The sequence below is a fragment of the Nyctibius grandis genome, chromosome 10 (assembly GCF_013368605.1).
Source record: "Nyctibius grandis isolate bNycGra1 chromosome 10, bNycGra1.pri, whole genome shotgun sequence".
NCBI classification, from domain to species: Eukaryota; Metazoa; Chordata; class Aves; order Nyctibiiformes; family Nyctibiidae; genus Nyctibius; species Nyctibius grandis.
The window spans coordinates 29,218,112-29,232,863 of record NC_090667.1 but is presented as its reverse complement, the minus strand read 5'-3'; the positions used below and the strand labels follow the sequence as shown (position 1 = coordinate 29,232,863).

At 41.9% G+C, this 14,752-nt stretch overlaps 1 protein-coding gene across 1 annotated transcript in view; it reads right to left on the bottom strand.

Moving 5' to 3' along the window:
* TAFA1 (TAFA chemokine like family member 1) overlaps nucleotides 1–14,752 on the bottom strand; it is a 328,857-nt gene that overhangs the window by 214,858 nt on the left and 99,247 nt on the right. Inside the window, exons 6-7 of the mRNA XM_068409198.1 lie at nucleotides 9,919–10,015; nucleotides 2,274–2,394 (exon numbers count right to left, since the gene is read on the bottom strand). Of these exons, the coding sequence (XP_068265299.1) occupies nucleotides 2,274–2,391 (118 nt within the window). The 5' untranslated portion in view covers nucleotides 2,392–2,394; nucleotides 9,919–10,015. The remainder of the gene's footprint in view (nucleotides 1–2,273; nucleotides 2,395–9,918; nucleotides 10,016–14,752) is intronic.

Below are 14,752 nucleotides of genomic sequence, written 5' to 3'. Positions count from 1 at the left end.
TTTAGAGCATCTCATTATCTATGGAAGATCACAAACCAAAAGAAAAGGTATGCTGAGCATGCTATTGATTACAGCTATATTTGCCATGATTCAATAAGTTGAAATTTCATATACCAAACATTAAATTACTGAAATTATGCACTGGCTCATCTGCACCCATTTTTTATTCATTTTTATTTGGCTGAACATTTTAATCTTGCTTACACAGTGACTAACTAAAAGTAAATGACGCATTCCTAATATTATAGATATGAAAAATAGGGTGTGCTCAGGGACTGCAGTTGAATACATTAAAATCACTCAGTTTGCTAGTTAACATATTTCCGTCCCTTTTTTGTACAACCTTTCACATTCAGTTGGCAGACTGCAAATTCACAGCCTTATAAAAAACACTGTCTTGATTTTCTGTTGTGACAGCAGAAATTGTCCAAAATATCTAATAGTTTCCCTAAAGGACACTCACTAGCTGCTACTTCCCAGGTGCAGCACAATCTGAATCCGAGGTGAACATCATGTCAAATTCCACTCATCTGTCAATGTAGTGGATTATTTCTTGAGAGACTGAAATTGGCTGCCTGGGATCAGAACACCATCAATCTTATTCATGTAGGGTGCGGAGAAGCTGCCTGAGAAAGGCTCGCAGGAGGGAAAGCTTGGCTGTTTCTAAGTAGGTGATGAGGCAGCTGTAAAACCTTCACTCTATCTGTATCACATCTCTGAGTGAAAGATTTTGTCATTTTTCACATTTCCCCAACACTTGGTATGCATTCAGTGTCTTGCTGTTCTTGCTTCATAAAAAAGGTGATTTTTCAAACTTAGGCAAATGTTGCAGAGCTCTGGATCTGCCCAGCTCTCATTTTTTCTCATAATGTCACTTGTTTCAAGTGATTTTACAAAATGAGATTACATTTTCCTTTTACCTTTCTGTTTAGCCAGGCTGTTTTTCCCCTATTTCCTTCACTGGGGGACAGACTCAAATAACTGGCAGCATTACTTACAATTGCGTTGTAATAAATATTTTGTTCATTTCTCTGCAAGTCCCAAATACGAACCTTGCCACTCAAACTTCAAATACTCTCAAAATTACAGTGCCAGCTAGTAAACATAACACCATTAGTTAATCTGATGCTCTAACATAGCTACCAAGTGCTGTTCTATCAGATTTAGGTCTATTCCTTCATACTACGCATATTTAGTAGCAAGACAATGCCGATACCTATGACTTTTGGACAAGGAAAGTAGTTGGGAAAACTTTGAGTCATTAAGGTTGCTAAAGACCTGCAGTTCAAGACCATCCATCTTTGAAGGTATGCCATTAGATTAAAAACTGTTAAAGTATTAGTTACCACATTACTAAATGATTCATCACCGAGTTAACATTTTCCATCTTTCATTTCTAAAGCTCTTAAAACATCTCCCACCTTTCTTTGGATCCAAATTTGTGAAGCAACATTCTTGGCTGATCTAATTTTAACCAGATGATAATACTGTGCTAGAATATGCCAACTCCTCAATTTTTAACCTGGCACATATTCTTCAAAGTGCAATTAAGAGTTGAAAAAGTTATGTGATCCATTTCTATTAATAAAAACACAATAAAATTACTAATGCACAGTCTCTGTGGATCACAACAGTCAAAGTCAGCTGCATTCTGCACCGCTAACCTGTGGGATTTATTCTGACTTTACAGGCATTTAACTCCATTGAAAGACAGTCCCAAGTTCTCTGATCTGCACTTTTGCAACCCCATCAATTCTCAGAGGTAAACTTGAGAACTTTAGAATAACCATCTCTCATTTATGCTACAGCAAACACCCAACCTCCAGTAAATGCTAGTGACTATGATTGAGATTTAGCACCAGTATTTTAAGTAACAAACCCATGTCCAGTTTGGGTCAGATAACAGCAAAGTTATCCAAACCTGTGCTGCCACAACATCTTTCTGAGTTATACACCCACTCCAGAACTACACAAAATGGGAAGAAGGGGAGGTAGAAATAAGGACAGAGAAAGACAGAGAAGCTAAATGGTTATTGAAAACAGGATTTCTGCATTGGGAACTTGTTAGATGAATATTCCAACATCAGACTGACAAAGCACAATATATGTTAGACCGACCCAAGAAAGATGCTGTGCAATATAAAGGCAAGCAACTCATAAAAGTTAAATGATAAAATGGATTTTATGATTATTCAATCATTTATCAAGACAGACATGAGCACAGGCAGAAAGCCTGCAATCTTATGGCATCCCACAGCTGATCTCAGTCCTACCTGGTCTGTGCAGGTGATGCTGCTGGAAAGTGTGATGCAGGGACCCCTGACAGAGCAGCATTGCACAGGCACTTATCCACAAATACAGGACCCAGGACATTGCAGAGACCACTGCCATTCTCTAAACAAAATATTAGACAGACATTATTATCCGTTGCCTTACAGCACACAGAATAGTCAGCTTCCATTACAACAGTATTTTTAATTTTTTTTTCTTTTTTACTCTTTTTGCTAAATGTCTTTTGTCTCCGGGTTATTATTCCCCCCTGCAGGATGCAATTGTCATACAACAAAGGTCATGTCCAAAAAAGGACAGCTGAGGTAACAAGATGTCAACACAGGAGCCTGGATAACTTTAATAATTCAGTGGTAAAAATGAAACTGTAATGATCTGAGGACCAAAAAAACCCACCAATGTAAATAGAAGGCTGGAAAATATTCCCACACTGGTCTATAGTTGAATTTAGAAAAAATAAAAAACCACTTGGCCAGCTAAAAAAGCATGATGTTCAGACAGTATCGAAACTACTTTAAACACATTACAGATAGGCAAACAACATCCTCGGATGTTCAAGATGCATTTCAAAAATACTCCGTCCAAGACTGGAAGGCCAATACTGACCCAGAAAGTGACAGTTCACTGTTTTTGACTTTTGCAAGCATTAATTTTTAATCATGATTCTCTCTTCTAAACAAAGTAATTGTTTCTCAGAATTACATTCTAATTCCCAGACTAAATCACCTTCCTTTTATTCAAGGTCTGCATGTAAAGGGACTGGGTATGGCCAGACTGAATTTCTATGGAAGATTTGATCTTTTCACAAAGCAGATTGTGTCAAAATTTTAAAAATATTCCTATTGCAAAGGCAAAGAGCAATTTCTTTGTCTCCTCATGCTGGCATACTTGGCCATCCAATACAGACAGCTGTGGGGATTCATACTTGTATTCATTCCTGTACTAACTGGCTACATTTCCCTCTGACTTTTTAACTTCAACAGCTCTTTCTCAATGCCTGCAAGGATTGGGAGGTTTGCAAGGCTCAGCTACGCTACACATCGTCCAGTTCCCTTAACAACACCTTCTGCTGCATTTCATATTGCCAAATTAATCAAACTTCAGGCACTCTCCTTATTCAGCCAATGACATGATGCCATTTTCTATCTAATAATCCAATCAGCTGAACATCATTTTCACAGAGCAAGACACACTTTGAAAGAATAAATCTCTCGCTTAGAAAAATCATGTCCTTAAACAAAAATTAAAAAATAAAAAGTCTGTATGTGATATATCAGGGGATTACTGCAGCAGGAAAATTAACAATATTAATATAGTGAAATATAGTGATAATAAAATACATGCATATATGATTTTTTTTTTTTTTTTGGCCCCTGATTTTAAAGCAGCAGACACTCTTTGGGAAGCTTTAAGTCTAATTGACTGAAAAGAACCACATAAACTGACAGATATAATTAATAGAAAATACCAAAACATTATTTTGATCAGCATGAGGCTCTTCCTCTCTGTACTGAGTGTTTGATGCACTCCTTAGCATATAATTAATTTCATTTCCAACTGTTTACTTTGCAGCATACAGTGTACTTTTTCTCCTCTCTTTTTAGACCTATTTATCTTGCAAAATAGATTCAATCCCCTCAGACCAGGGAGCTCCCAGCAGGCTTCCCGTGTCTTTAGGAATTATTGCCTTTTTGCCATATTTGGTGCTCCCATGCTTTTTATACAACAAGGTAAGAGGGAAAGGTGACTCTCTCATAGGGATATTTCAGGTACTCAGGTTATTTAAAGTAAACTCTAAAAACCCGAGCCAAACAGCGAAGCAAAGCCAAACTTCTACAGTCTGCTAAACGCTGCTGTGTCTTTCCTCAGGCATCATGTTCTTAACCACATGGACAGCAGACTGACTTAACCCACTCAGGCTTTATTATTAGCTCTCTGCTTCCCCCCCTTTTTTTTTTTATAAAAACCTTTCTCAAACTACACTATTTTAAATCACCTTTGCTCAAAACCAGCATTTCTTACAATCATTTCTTCATGCACTTGTCAGCAAACTGCTGTCACATACACACTTTTACACACAGATCATCTTATTAATAAGAAGCACAGCAGTGAGTATTCCTCCACTTATTATCTCATGAGTTACAGATCTGCTTTCTGAATCTTAAATCCTAAAGAAGCTCCTTACCTGAGTAATCCAACCAAGAGCAGAGCACTCTATTAGTGTTCATTGGAAAGATCTAACACTTTTTTAAATCCATCTGTATCACAATAAGGGATTTTTAATAGCTTCCCAATAATCTTCTTTATCAGGATTAAAAGAAAAAAAAAAATCTCTTTCGTTACAAATCCTGTTCCCAGAGTAAAGAAGGCATCTGAGCTCTCGGACTCTGCCGTCAGAAAAGTGGCCAAGGTTTGAGGGGTGGAAACCTTCTCATTTTCACCTTTAAATCATCTCCTAGCATCACCTTCTGCTTGAAGAGACCTTTGAAGTGATCTTGAGATAATTCGCGGCTTCCAGGATACTTAAGGATGAGGAGCAGTTTATGTTTAACGACAGAGCAGCCTCACCCCGGCGCGGGCAGTGCAGAGTAAGGCAGCTGTACGTACGCTGCTATACGATGCTGTAAGTACCGTAGCCTATTTCAATACATCCCTGCTCGGGAAAGTATCACATGCCTTAAAGCGACACAGCCCTCACTCAGTCGCAAGCCCCAGCCAGGCGCTCCGCTAGTCACTGAGGCTTAGCAACTGGAGCTGCATTTAAACACCGGCACTCAGACTTTGCACAGAGCAAAAGAGCAGCTGGATTCGCCTGCGAGGAGCAGGTATGAATGGGCAGGGGAGAGTGGAGGAGCGCTGGTGGAAAGGCAAAGCCGTTGGAGGCAGAGGGCTGGCAATACCCAATGAGCAATCTGGGAGATGTGTTAATTCTGCCGGCAGAGGCTTTATTCCCTGGGCGTTGTTCTTGCACTTATTCACAAGAGGCAAGTGAGACTTAAGGGAGTCTCTTCCATTTCACAGGAGAGCAGCACATGCTTGTGAACAGGGAGGGGTGGTGCAAGGAAAGTGTAACAAAATGCACGAGAGAGACAGGGGAGGGCAGGAGACCCCTACACACTCCCACGGGCTTTCCAACACCTTGCCACAACTCTGAGTGAAATCTTTCCTCCCAACTCCATTTCTGATGCATCTCGGCAGACAATGGGGAAAAAGCCCTGATTTACTCCTCCTAACTGCTAAAGCTCAGATACACCAGATTATTTATAACAGTTACTTATTGTCCACATCTTAAGTGGCCGTTTACAGGAATGAAGTGGTTTCCCTCTTGTATTATACGTAATTATTTTTTAAAGAGCCATTGTATAGACTTAATACATACCATTCACTTAGCGTTACAGCTCTCACTTCTGCCTACAACAAGAAGGAGGCTTGGAGACAGAACAGAAACTCCCATTTTAAGAGCCTAGGTGCATGCTATAACACAACGTGGAGTGTTTTGGGTCCGTCCCCACCCCCCCTGCTTAATAACCTGTGGTAGGAAAGTGTACTACAATCACAGTTTACCAGCTCCAGACACCAAACAATAGTAAATAACAGTAATAAGTACCCTTACTCTCAAGTACCTCCTTCTCATCACCCAAGGACATATATCTCAGTGGAGACTCTCACTGAGAGGTGCGATGAGTCTACTTGACAGACCATACACTCCTTTGGAGCCGCTGTATTTCATTGGGAAATACATATCAAGAGATTGGCCCCAATTTACACTGGTCTCTACCACAGTGCTCAAACAGCTCTTTATTTGAAACAATAAAGCAATCGGGGGGGTGTGACAAAATGACACAGGAGAGCACTGGCAAGCAGACCCTCCCCACACCATGGGCTACCACCACAGCATGGCTCCCAACCAGGTCCTTGAGCAGTGCTGGGAAGGAGAGCGTGGCTCAGCATAAGCCTTGTGGTAACCAGAGATGCTTTCAAGAGGTCAACATTTTTTTCAGGTGCTTTGTTTGAAAACACCTAGCACAAGTATGGTTGGGAAATATAATGTTCTGTTTAATAAAGGTCTTCTTGTTTTCCCCAATAATTTCCTTAGGCACTGGAAGAAGGCCAAGAACTGGGGCAGTTGCTACTACTTTCTGGTCTCAGAAGGGTCTAGAATTGTCCAAGATAATGAAAGGCAACCAAGGCACACCAGGTACCATTAAGTACTGATGAGCAAGGAACCAGGACCGGGGATCAGGTGCAGCCTATAGCAGAAGGTAGTGGGTGGCAGGCTGCTGTGGTTTGCTGCCAAAGCCACAGGGAGCCTCAAGACCTTCCCTCTTTCCATGGGAATATGGGGAGCTTTCTGCAGCACCTAAGAGGGGCAGGTGATGGGAATTCATTTTAAAATAACACCTGTTTAACAAGAAATGTTCCCTCTAGGGCTCACAGGGAAACTACAAGGGAAAGGGTACGAAGTGGGGAGATGTGAAGCAAGAGGAGAGAGAGGGGCCTCAAGAAGCAAATAAAATCTTGTAGGAAACTGAAAGGCCTTGTGGACAACAGGAGGAATCAGACAAATTGTGACCACACACCTTGGCAGAGTAGGCAGAGACAGATTTATGCAAGATACAGATTTATGTAAGGTACAGAAGAACTGTCACTCTGCCAAGCGCTGCTAACTCCCAGCTCCATGAGGCTAATGCCACCGTAACCCCTGACAGATGCTGCTATTGCTCAGGACAAGCTCTGCAGAAACATGGGACATGTTGCTTCTGCGGGGCAGGGGGGAGATCAGAGGGACAGAAGAGAATATTAAACAGGCTGCGCTTGCAGTCTCTTCCCTGCTCTGGCTCCCAGCCTCAGACAGGAACAGAGGAGTCCTTGGCAAATCTTGCAGAAGCATCTTCACACCTGCTTTGATGTCTTTGCTGCCAATTTTAACTTTCAGTGGACCAACAAGACATGAAAGAGCTCCTCTTACCCTGCTTTGAGCTAGGCACAGAGTCATCTTCACCTGATGCTTTGGTTAGCCTCCTCACTTCAGGAGTCACTGGCTTTGACAGGAAGGGAATGATGCTTTACATGTGCCCATGAGCCTGTGTTGAATGTGTGGCTACTAAAACTGACACATTGGAAAGAAAATAGGAAGGAAAAAATAAGATACTACTGAACAGACTGCAGATTTCAAAATCCTTTGTCATCAAAAGAGAAGGCTGAAAGAGCAGTTTGTCTCTAGAAAGAAGGTGGATGGGGCAGAAGGTTGTGCCAACTATCCTGTGCAGTGACAGCTCCCTCCAACACTGGGGCAGGATGGATCCAGGCCCTGCAGAAGAGCCTTTGGGTTAGCTGGTCTAGGCGTGGCTACTGGTAGGTGAAGTGTCAAAAGGAAGTTTTTCCACCTCCACTCTGATACCCAATGGCAAACAGAAGAAAGGACAGAGACTGGGACCTGAGCCATTCTAGTCAGAGAGCATGGAAAACTGCCTGTCCACAGCTGTGATTGAAACACTCCATGGGGTTGCTGGTAGGCTTGCCAAAAGCAGACCACTACACTGGTGTGATATTTCCAAGGTGAAGGTAGGTTGCAAGGGGTCAGCAGGCATCAAACTGCCTTTGAGACAGGCTGCCTCACGAACACAAGGATTGTACTCAAGAATAGCCTTTTCCTTCTGGTTTCACCATTCATCTAGAGATGCCAAGTGAATGCCAAAAATAGGCAAGTAAAAATAAATGCTCTTCAGTGCCTGAACCTCTATTTATCACAATTTTCTGTGCACACAGAAAAGGAGAGCATATGCAATGCAGACTCATGCAGACAGCAGATTGGTACTTGCACCCAAAATAGGGGCCTCTGACCTCTACTTTCTGCATGCTGCCTCCTCTGCCTCTCTCCATCTCCCCCACACACTCCTTTTCCCCATGTAGAGATTTAACACAACAAATCCCAGGCGTGTATTTTACAGGGTCTGAAGAAGGCTTACCACCTTTGAAAGGCAAAGCTCATTAGTTCTAGTGCTCCTGGGACAATGAAGCTTTGCTTTTCACAAGTTGTGTTCTCCATCCCTCCAGCAGCTTCCACCAACCCTACAAAGGTCCTTCCTATAGACCCAAACTCACTTGTTGCTGCCTGGGCAACAGGCAGTGCACATTGCAGCTCCTCAGTGCCTACATGTTCCTACCCCAGGGGAGCCAAGGGCAGTCTAACAGCAAGTTTTACCTTACCTCCACTGAAAGCCAAATTACTGACTCACTTGTCTAATGTCCACAACATTTATGGAAGCTTTTTAAAAATCTGACAGAGCAGAGGTTTTGCTTGGCCCCCTAGCCTCCCCACACAGCTGATCTTTCACTGAAAGCCAGTCCACATGGAAAACCAGCAGCTGAGCGTGTGAAGATTGATCTGCCTACATGTAATAGCCTGAAGAGCAACCACAAAGCCCAGAGTAAAACCAGCCAAGCAGCAATACTCACCCAGGGCCCTAAGCCTCCCTATGTGTTTCTAGCTCTTGGTTTCTTTCTCAGTGGTACAGAGCACAAACACTAAAGCAGGATTCTTCTAGCACAGATGGAGCACAAGATCTATGGGCTTCCTAGAACTCAGCTGCAGACAAAGCTTTGCCCAGACAAACGCTTATATGCCATGTTCAATGCATCTGCATAGCAATGTTTGACATTTTACATGCACATCCCCTGTGCTCAGCCAGATGCTCACAGTGGTGCTCCACTTCCTTTCTAGCACTTTCAATATGTTCCCAGGAAAACCTTCCCTGCCTTGAGACTTCCTTTTCTCAGTCCCCATCACTTCTCCTCCTCTCTCAAAGGAGGTCTGGTCCAGCCTCTATGACTGAGCTGAACATATTTCCTTTCCTTCCTATGTCTTCAACAACAGCATTAAATCCTTTAGCCTATATTATCAGGCTTTTGCCTCCTTTAGCTTTTCCAGTGGCAAGAGAAGATGCATTGATTTTCCTAGAGGCAACCATGCTGACCATGAAAAGCTCAGCCAGAAAGCTACACAATTTTTTACAAAGGAAGAACAAACAACAAAGATTTGGCGATTCCTCTGGCTGCAACCACAGCCTCTGCTAGCCAAACACAAAGGTTGTACACACCAAAAACCTGAAGCAGCAGAGCTGAACAACAACACATGCAGGGAAATAATTTCTCTTGGTAGTCCAGGGGCTAGTTTATACAATTATTGTCCCACCTCAAGTACAGAGTGCTGGGAAGTTTGCTCTGTTTCCAGCATGAGTGTAGCTACATAGGCATAGGGGAATGGCTGAGGATACAGCAACATCAGGGAAGCCAGAAACCTGGTGGCTCCTTTGACCCTCTTATCTCATGCCACATTGCTGCAACACCTCTCTCCTCACCACCTCAGCCACACCAACCTTGCTTGGCAGAAGCAGCAGATTTGTCAGCCATCCCCCACCCCCAAACATACAGGAAAGATCCAACCAGCAGGACTGCATAGCCAAAGCCATTAGGAAAAAACCCCAAACAAACCACAAGGGCACCATAAGTAGCTTGTACTGGAAAATAATGAAGAATTAAATAACAAGTCTGAATATTGACAAAAGCAGGGAGAAGGGAGAGCAGATCACAAAAGGAAAGACATTCACAGTTATTTTCCCAGCCTACCTTAAAGGTGCTGCTATTCCTTGTTAAATGGATGTCTAGTCTTCACAATTACTGTGTTTGGGAGGCAATGATTCTGCTTCTTGCAGTTTTTCCATGCCTAAGAGAAGACAGAAAGAAAAAAAAGAACACATCTATATTTGTCAAGGAAGTTTCTATCAAAAAGTTTGTGTCCTAGTTATTTTTAAAGTATGTAGGACAATGCACAAAAAATCTCAACCCTTATCTATAACTTGCCATTAGCCAACAAGATCAGCACTTGCTAAGGATTAACAAGACAAATTATCTTTACAGTACATTATAATCATGCAACAAAATTTCAGTAGCACTCAATATATTCAAAATATAACCATAAAAACATGTCTGTGCTTGGGATATCATGGCAGGTAAATATACCTTTCATATAATTGAGATGAGTTGTTTATTTAGTTTCAGTTCAGAGACACCAAAAAACAAAGAAATCTAAGTTTAAAGCAGCCTTAGACTGATGCTGGTCATGGTGTTCCTGTGAAGCAGTGATACTGTTACGCCTTATCAGCTGTACATTAGCTGGAGAGATCATCCTGATCTGAAAACCCAGAATCTTCTCATTGATTCTCATCTTCTGCATAGCACAAACTCAAAATACCTCAGCCCAGACATTCTTATATTAGCCTAGCTAAACCCATTACATGAAATACTATTGAAATATTCCTGGTTTCAGAACGAACTGTTACTATTGTTAGTCTGCAATTGCCTTTCCAGACCAGCCCAAACCACATTACATGCAAGACCCATCTGCAGCACACAACCCATGGGCCGGAGGACACTTGGTATTTGGTTTATCAGTTTCAGTATGTCAAATATGAGTCCCCAAGCACAGGTTTAGTATTTACTTCTGCTGCTGAAAAGTAAATTTTTACATGAAGGTACAAGAGGTTTCAATATTCACAACATAAAATAAATCCAACAGAAGCAAAGCAATTGAGACACTCTGGGAGGCAAATTCACTATGGTGAGTTCAGACGTGGTTACTGGCTGCCTTCACTCCCTCTAGGCTTGCTATGTTCCTACCTTTCAGTTAAGCTTAACAAACAATAGGTCTCCATTATCTCCAGGTAATGAAAAAGAGGAGGCTCCAACAGCAGTTAAGATGAGCCTCTTCTATCAAAGTTCACATATTTCAGACATCACCATAGAAATGGGGCTCTCCAGGAAACAAATTTCTCCCTATAGCATTGCAGCAGTTCAATACCCCATCTCCTTCCCAGCTGTGCTATGGCAGGCTCTCCCCTGGCCCAGACAGCCAGCCTCCCACCTTCTCCTGGCAGAGGGAAGTTAGTAGGAAAAGCAGCCAGGAGCCATAGCATAGAAAGATTCTAACACAGACCAAAGCTCAAAAATACATCAACCCTTTCCTGGCCACCCCCAACCTCTCCCATCAGTGTGAGCAGAAAGAGCTTCCCCAACACACCATGAAAGCCCAAAACACAAGCCACAAACACAACTAGGAACCCACTCCACCAGCCCCAAAAGCCTAGTTCCCAAACACCAACCTTAAAAAAACAGGTGTGAGCTCACAGGCAGTTTCAGCTCTTGTTTCTGTCTCCCTCTAACTCAAAAACTTCTTTCTATAAATTTTTGGCTGCTTCCCCCACTCCTAAAGCAGACAACACCCTAACCCCACCCTGCCTTTCTCACCTCCTTCCACAAGCTGGGGTAATGGGAACTTTTATAAGCTCAAACCACCTGAGCCCTTAAAGGGTCCACAGCCTGGCACAGGAAGGAGCTGGTTTGAAGGCTCAAAAAACTATCAGGTGCAAAATATTTTTGGGTTAGAGTAAATCCCAGTGATAAGGCACAGCCAGGCTGATTTAGGAAATATGGAAGGATGGTTGTGCTGTGTGCTAGGGAACACTGCATGGAGCTCTGCTGTGAAACATCTCCAGGCACCCAGGTATACCTGTGTGCTCCAGCACACATCAAATGCACGTCCTGGCATAACCCAGCACCTGTACTCAGAGACACCTTATTTTGGAAAGCAAGCTTTGCCTTGTACCTCTGCAAAAGGAAAATGCAAGGAGCCAATTCAGCTCTGCAGTGTTGCACTTCTGGTCTTTGTAACTCCAGGTGCTACCCTGAAAATAGCACTTTAAAGTCCACTAATTCTGCATCAGCTGCAGCTGCAGAGGAAATCTCAGCTCTTACATTACGCTGGGGGATTGACCAAATAGCTTATTTGCAAACCTGTATATTTGCTTCCACTTTGTCACAAAGAAAGCCAGTGGTGGAAAAACACTAACAAATTGAGAGGTTTCTTGCTATGTGCCCTCTGCAGTGTGAATTCTTATAATGGGTTCACTATGTAACCTTAAATTATATTTCAGCGGATTACTTCTAAAATGCCCTGGATTCTGCAGGGGCACAGTGCAGCTTCCACACACCTATTTTGACGTGCTTGGAGATCCTCAGATTAGAGGTGCTACGTAAGGCAATTTTGATTATGGATTAAATGCACTAGCGTGCAATACTATAGCCTAGAGTTTGTAGGAAAATCCTTGAAAAGATAAAGGAAGCCGCCAGGGACAATTTCTGCCTTCAGTTATGTTCATGAAAAAAAAAATAACCAACCAAAAAAATTAGAAAGCAACACAAAAGACTCCCTTAAAGAGGTGGAAACGAGAGATTGGGGAAAGTTCTCCCACTGGAACAAGAAAAAGTGAGAACTGACATGAATATGTGATGTACAGCAGCCAACACTTCGCTGATGCCATCACTTTAACAAACATAATACCTTAAGATTTAATTCCTTGTCACAGCTATGGGCTACGTCATTATTTAAGAAAAACACTCCAAGCACTCTCTTCCACACCTCATCTACTTGCTTGCAGGGCTGGGCAGAGAGCTGCAGCCAGAGCTGTGTGCTGTACTAGTGCTGGAAATGGTTAGTTTCTGAGTAAGGAATTAGTGCATGAAATGAGCATGGAAAAAAAAATCATATACTGTTCTGCCTTTGCTTCAAAACAGGTTCGTTGATTGACAGCAAACCCTATACAATAATTCCTTCCAGGCAGATGGCAAGATCACGATTTGCTCTTCAGTTGCAATTTTCTGCTGCCTCTCACAAGCAACCTAGCTACATGATCTACCGATAGGAAGGGTCTGGGCTGTTTTAGATGTGTTTTACAACGCTCACATCAAAACATATGGATTAATATTGTGACTAGTTCTCGTATCCCATTTTGTAAAAATTTGCCTTGAATTTGCCTCCAACATCTCATAGCTGATCGTATGTAGATAATAGCTTCAGAAATCCACACAAAAGCAACTTGTAAACTCCTTCACCACCCCTGACAGACAATACTCTTCTGAACGTTTGCGTAGGTGTTGAAAATCTTGCCATACATCTCGCGCTCTCTCAGCACATATTGTTTTTAGGCTGCCATCTGCTAATGCACAGTTCCACCCTAAGAGAGATGCAGGAGTGCTCCAGTCTCCAGCCTGCTCTGTTTTCAGATTTACTCTTTTATTTCTTCCAATTCCCAACGCTCACATTCTGTCAGTCTTAACCCTGGCTTTAGCAACAAAGTTCAAGAGACCCGTTCACACCACCGCTGATTTTCAGTGATAAAGAACATTTATCGAACACGTATCCAGGCATTTGCTTTAATGAACCAAAGCAACGCTTTGCACAGTGGTGTCCCTGGAAGCAGATTCATTTGTCTCCGTGTCATCTGGTAAGGACGTCAGGAGGTGCTGGGCCGATCAGGAACTTCCAAAGCACTCATTTCCAGTGTGTGTATACTAAAAGCATGTGTATTAAGTTGGTGGCAAGGGAAGAAGACAACTCCCAAAGAAATAATGTGGGTAACATCTTGAACAAAGCAAGCCATGCACATCACAGTGCAGAATGACGGGATCTAATTATCATAGTAAATAAGGAAAGATGAACATTATACTTGACTGATTTTGTTTCTCACTGAAATTGTCAGCAGTACTCTTTCTCTTACTGCTGATTTTGCTTCACTACCAAGCACATTAGCAAAACTTATAAGATGATATTTAATTCTATTTTTTTGTTAGGAAACAAATTTATAAGGGATAATTTAGGTTAAGTTCGCTATGCGGGATCCATCACTAAAATATATCGGAAGCTACAAATTTAACTCTAAGAAACTGAGGAGTATGTTATCACATGCCAGCTGAAATTTATCTGCTTTGATCCCTTTTTTATATTCCTCCTCTCCCACACATTCCTTATACTACCCCACCTTCTCCTCAGGTTTTCAAAGATTTTATTTTCATTTGCTTCTGAATAAAATACTAGATTCTTTTGGCATTGTAGGCTCTGTACATAAAATTGTTGTTCATGTCACACCCTGACTTCTGTGCACCAAGCAGAGAAGTCAGAACGAGTGAGCATACACAATGGCACAGAAATCTTTCCCATATTGCTTGCAAAGCATGAAAGTGAATAAAAGACGACCAAGAAAAGAAAATAGAGATTGGAAAATGAAAATATAAAGGCGTGTATGGTTAAAGGCGGTACAACTAGTAGTTTTGCTTTTTTTTCCCAGCTTGTATAGCAATCTTTTCTCTTATTCTTTAAATTGCACAAAAATGGTTGGTAGACTTCAGTTATATGTTTTCTCCGATTTCAGTAATCAAGGTAAGCCAGAACAATCTTTTTCATTGAAAAAAATATTTCTTTTTACATCTTAGCAGCAGTATCAGTTTTTTGTTTCTTTTATCTATGCTGCAGCAAAAGATTGCAACTGCCTTTTTACAGGCTTTTAGTTGCTAGAGATATAAAGTCTCTCTCCAAAGTATGACAGATGAATTCTCGTGCAATGAAATA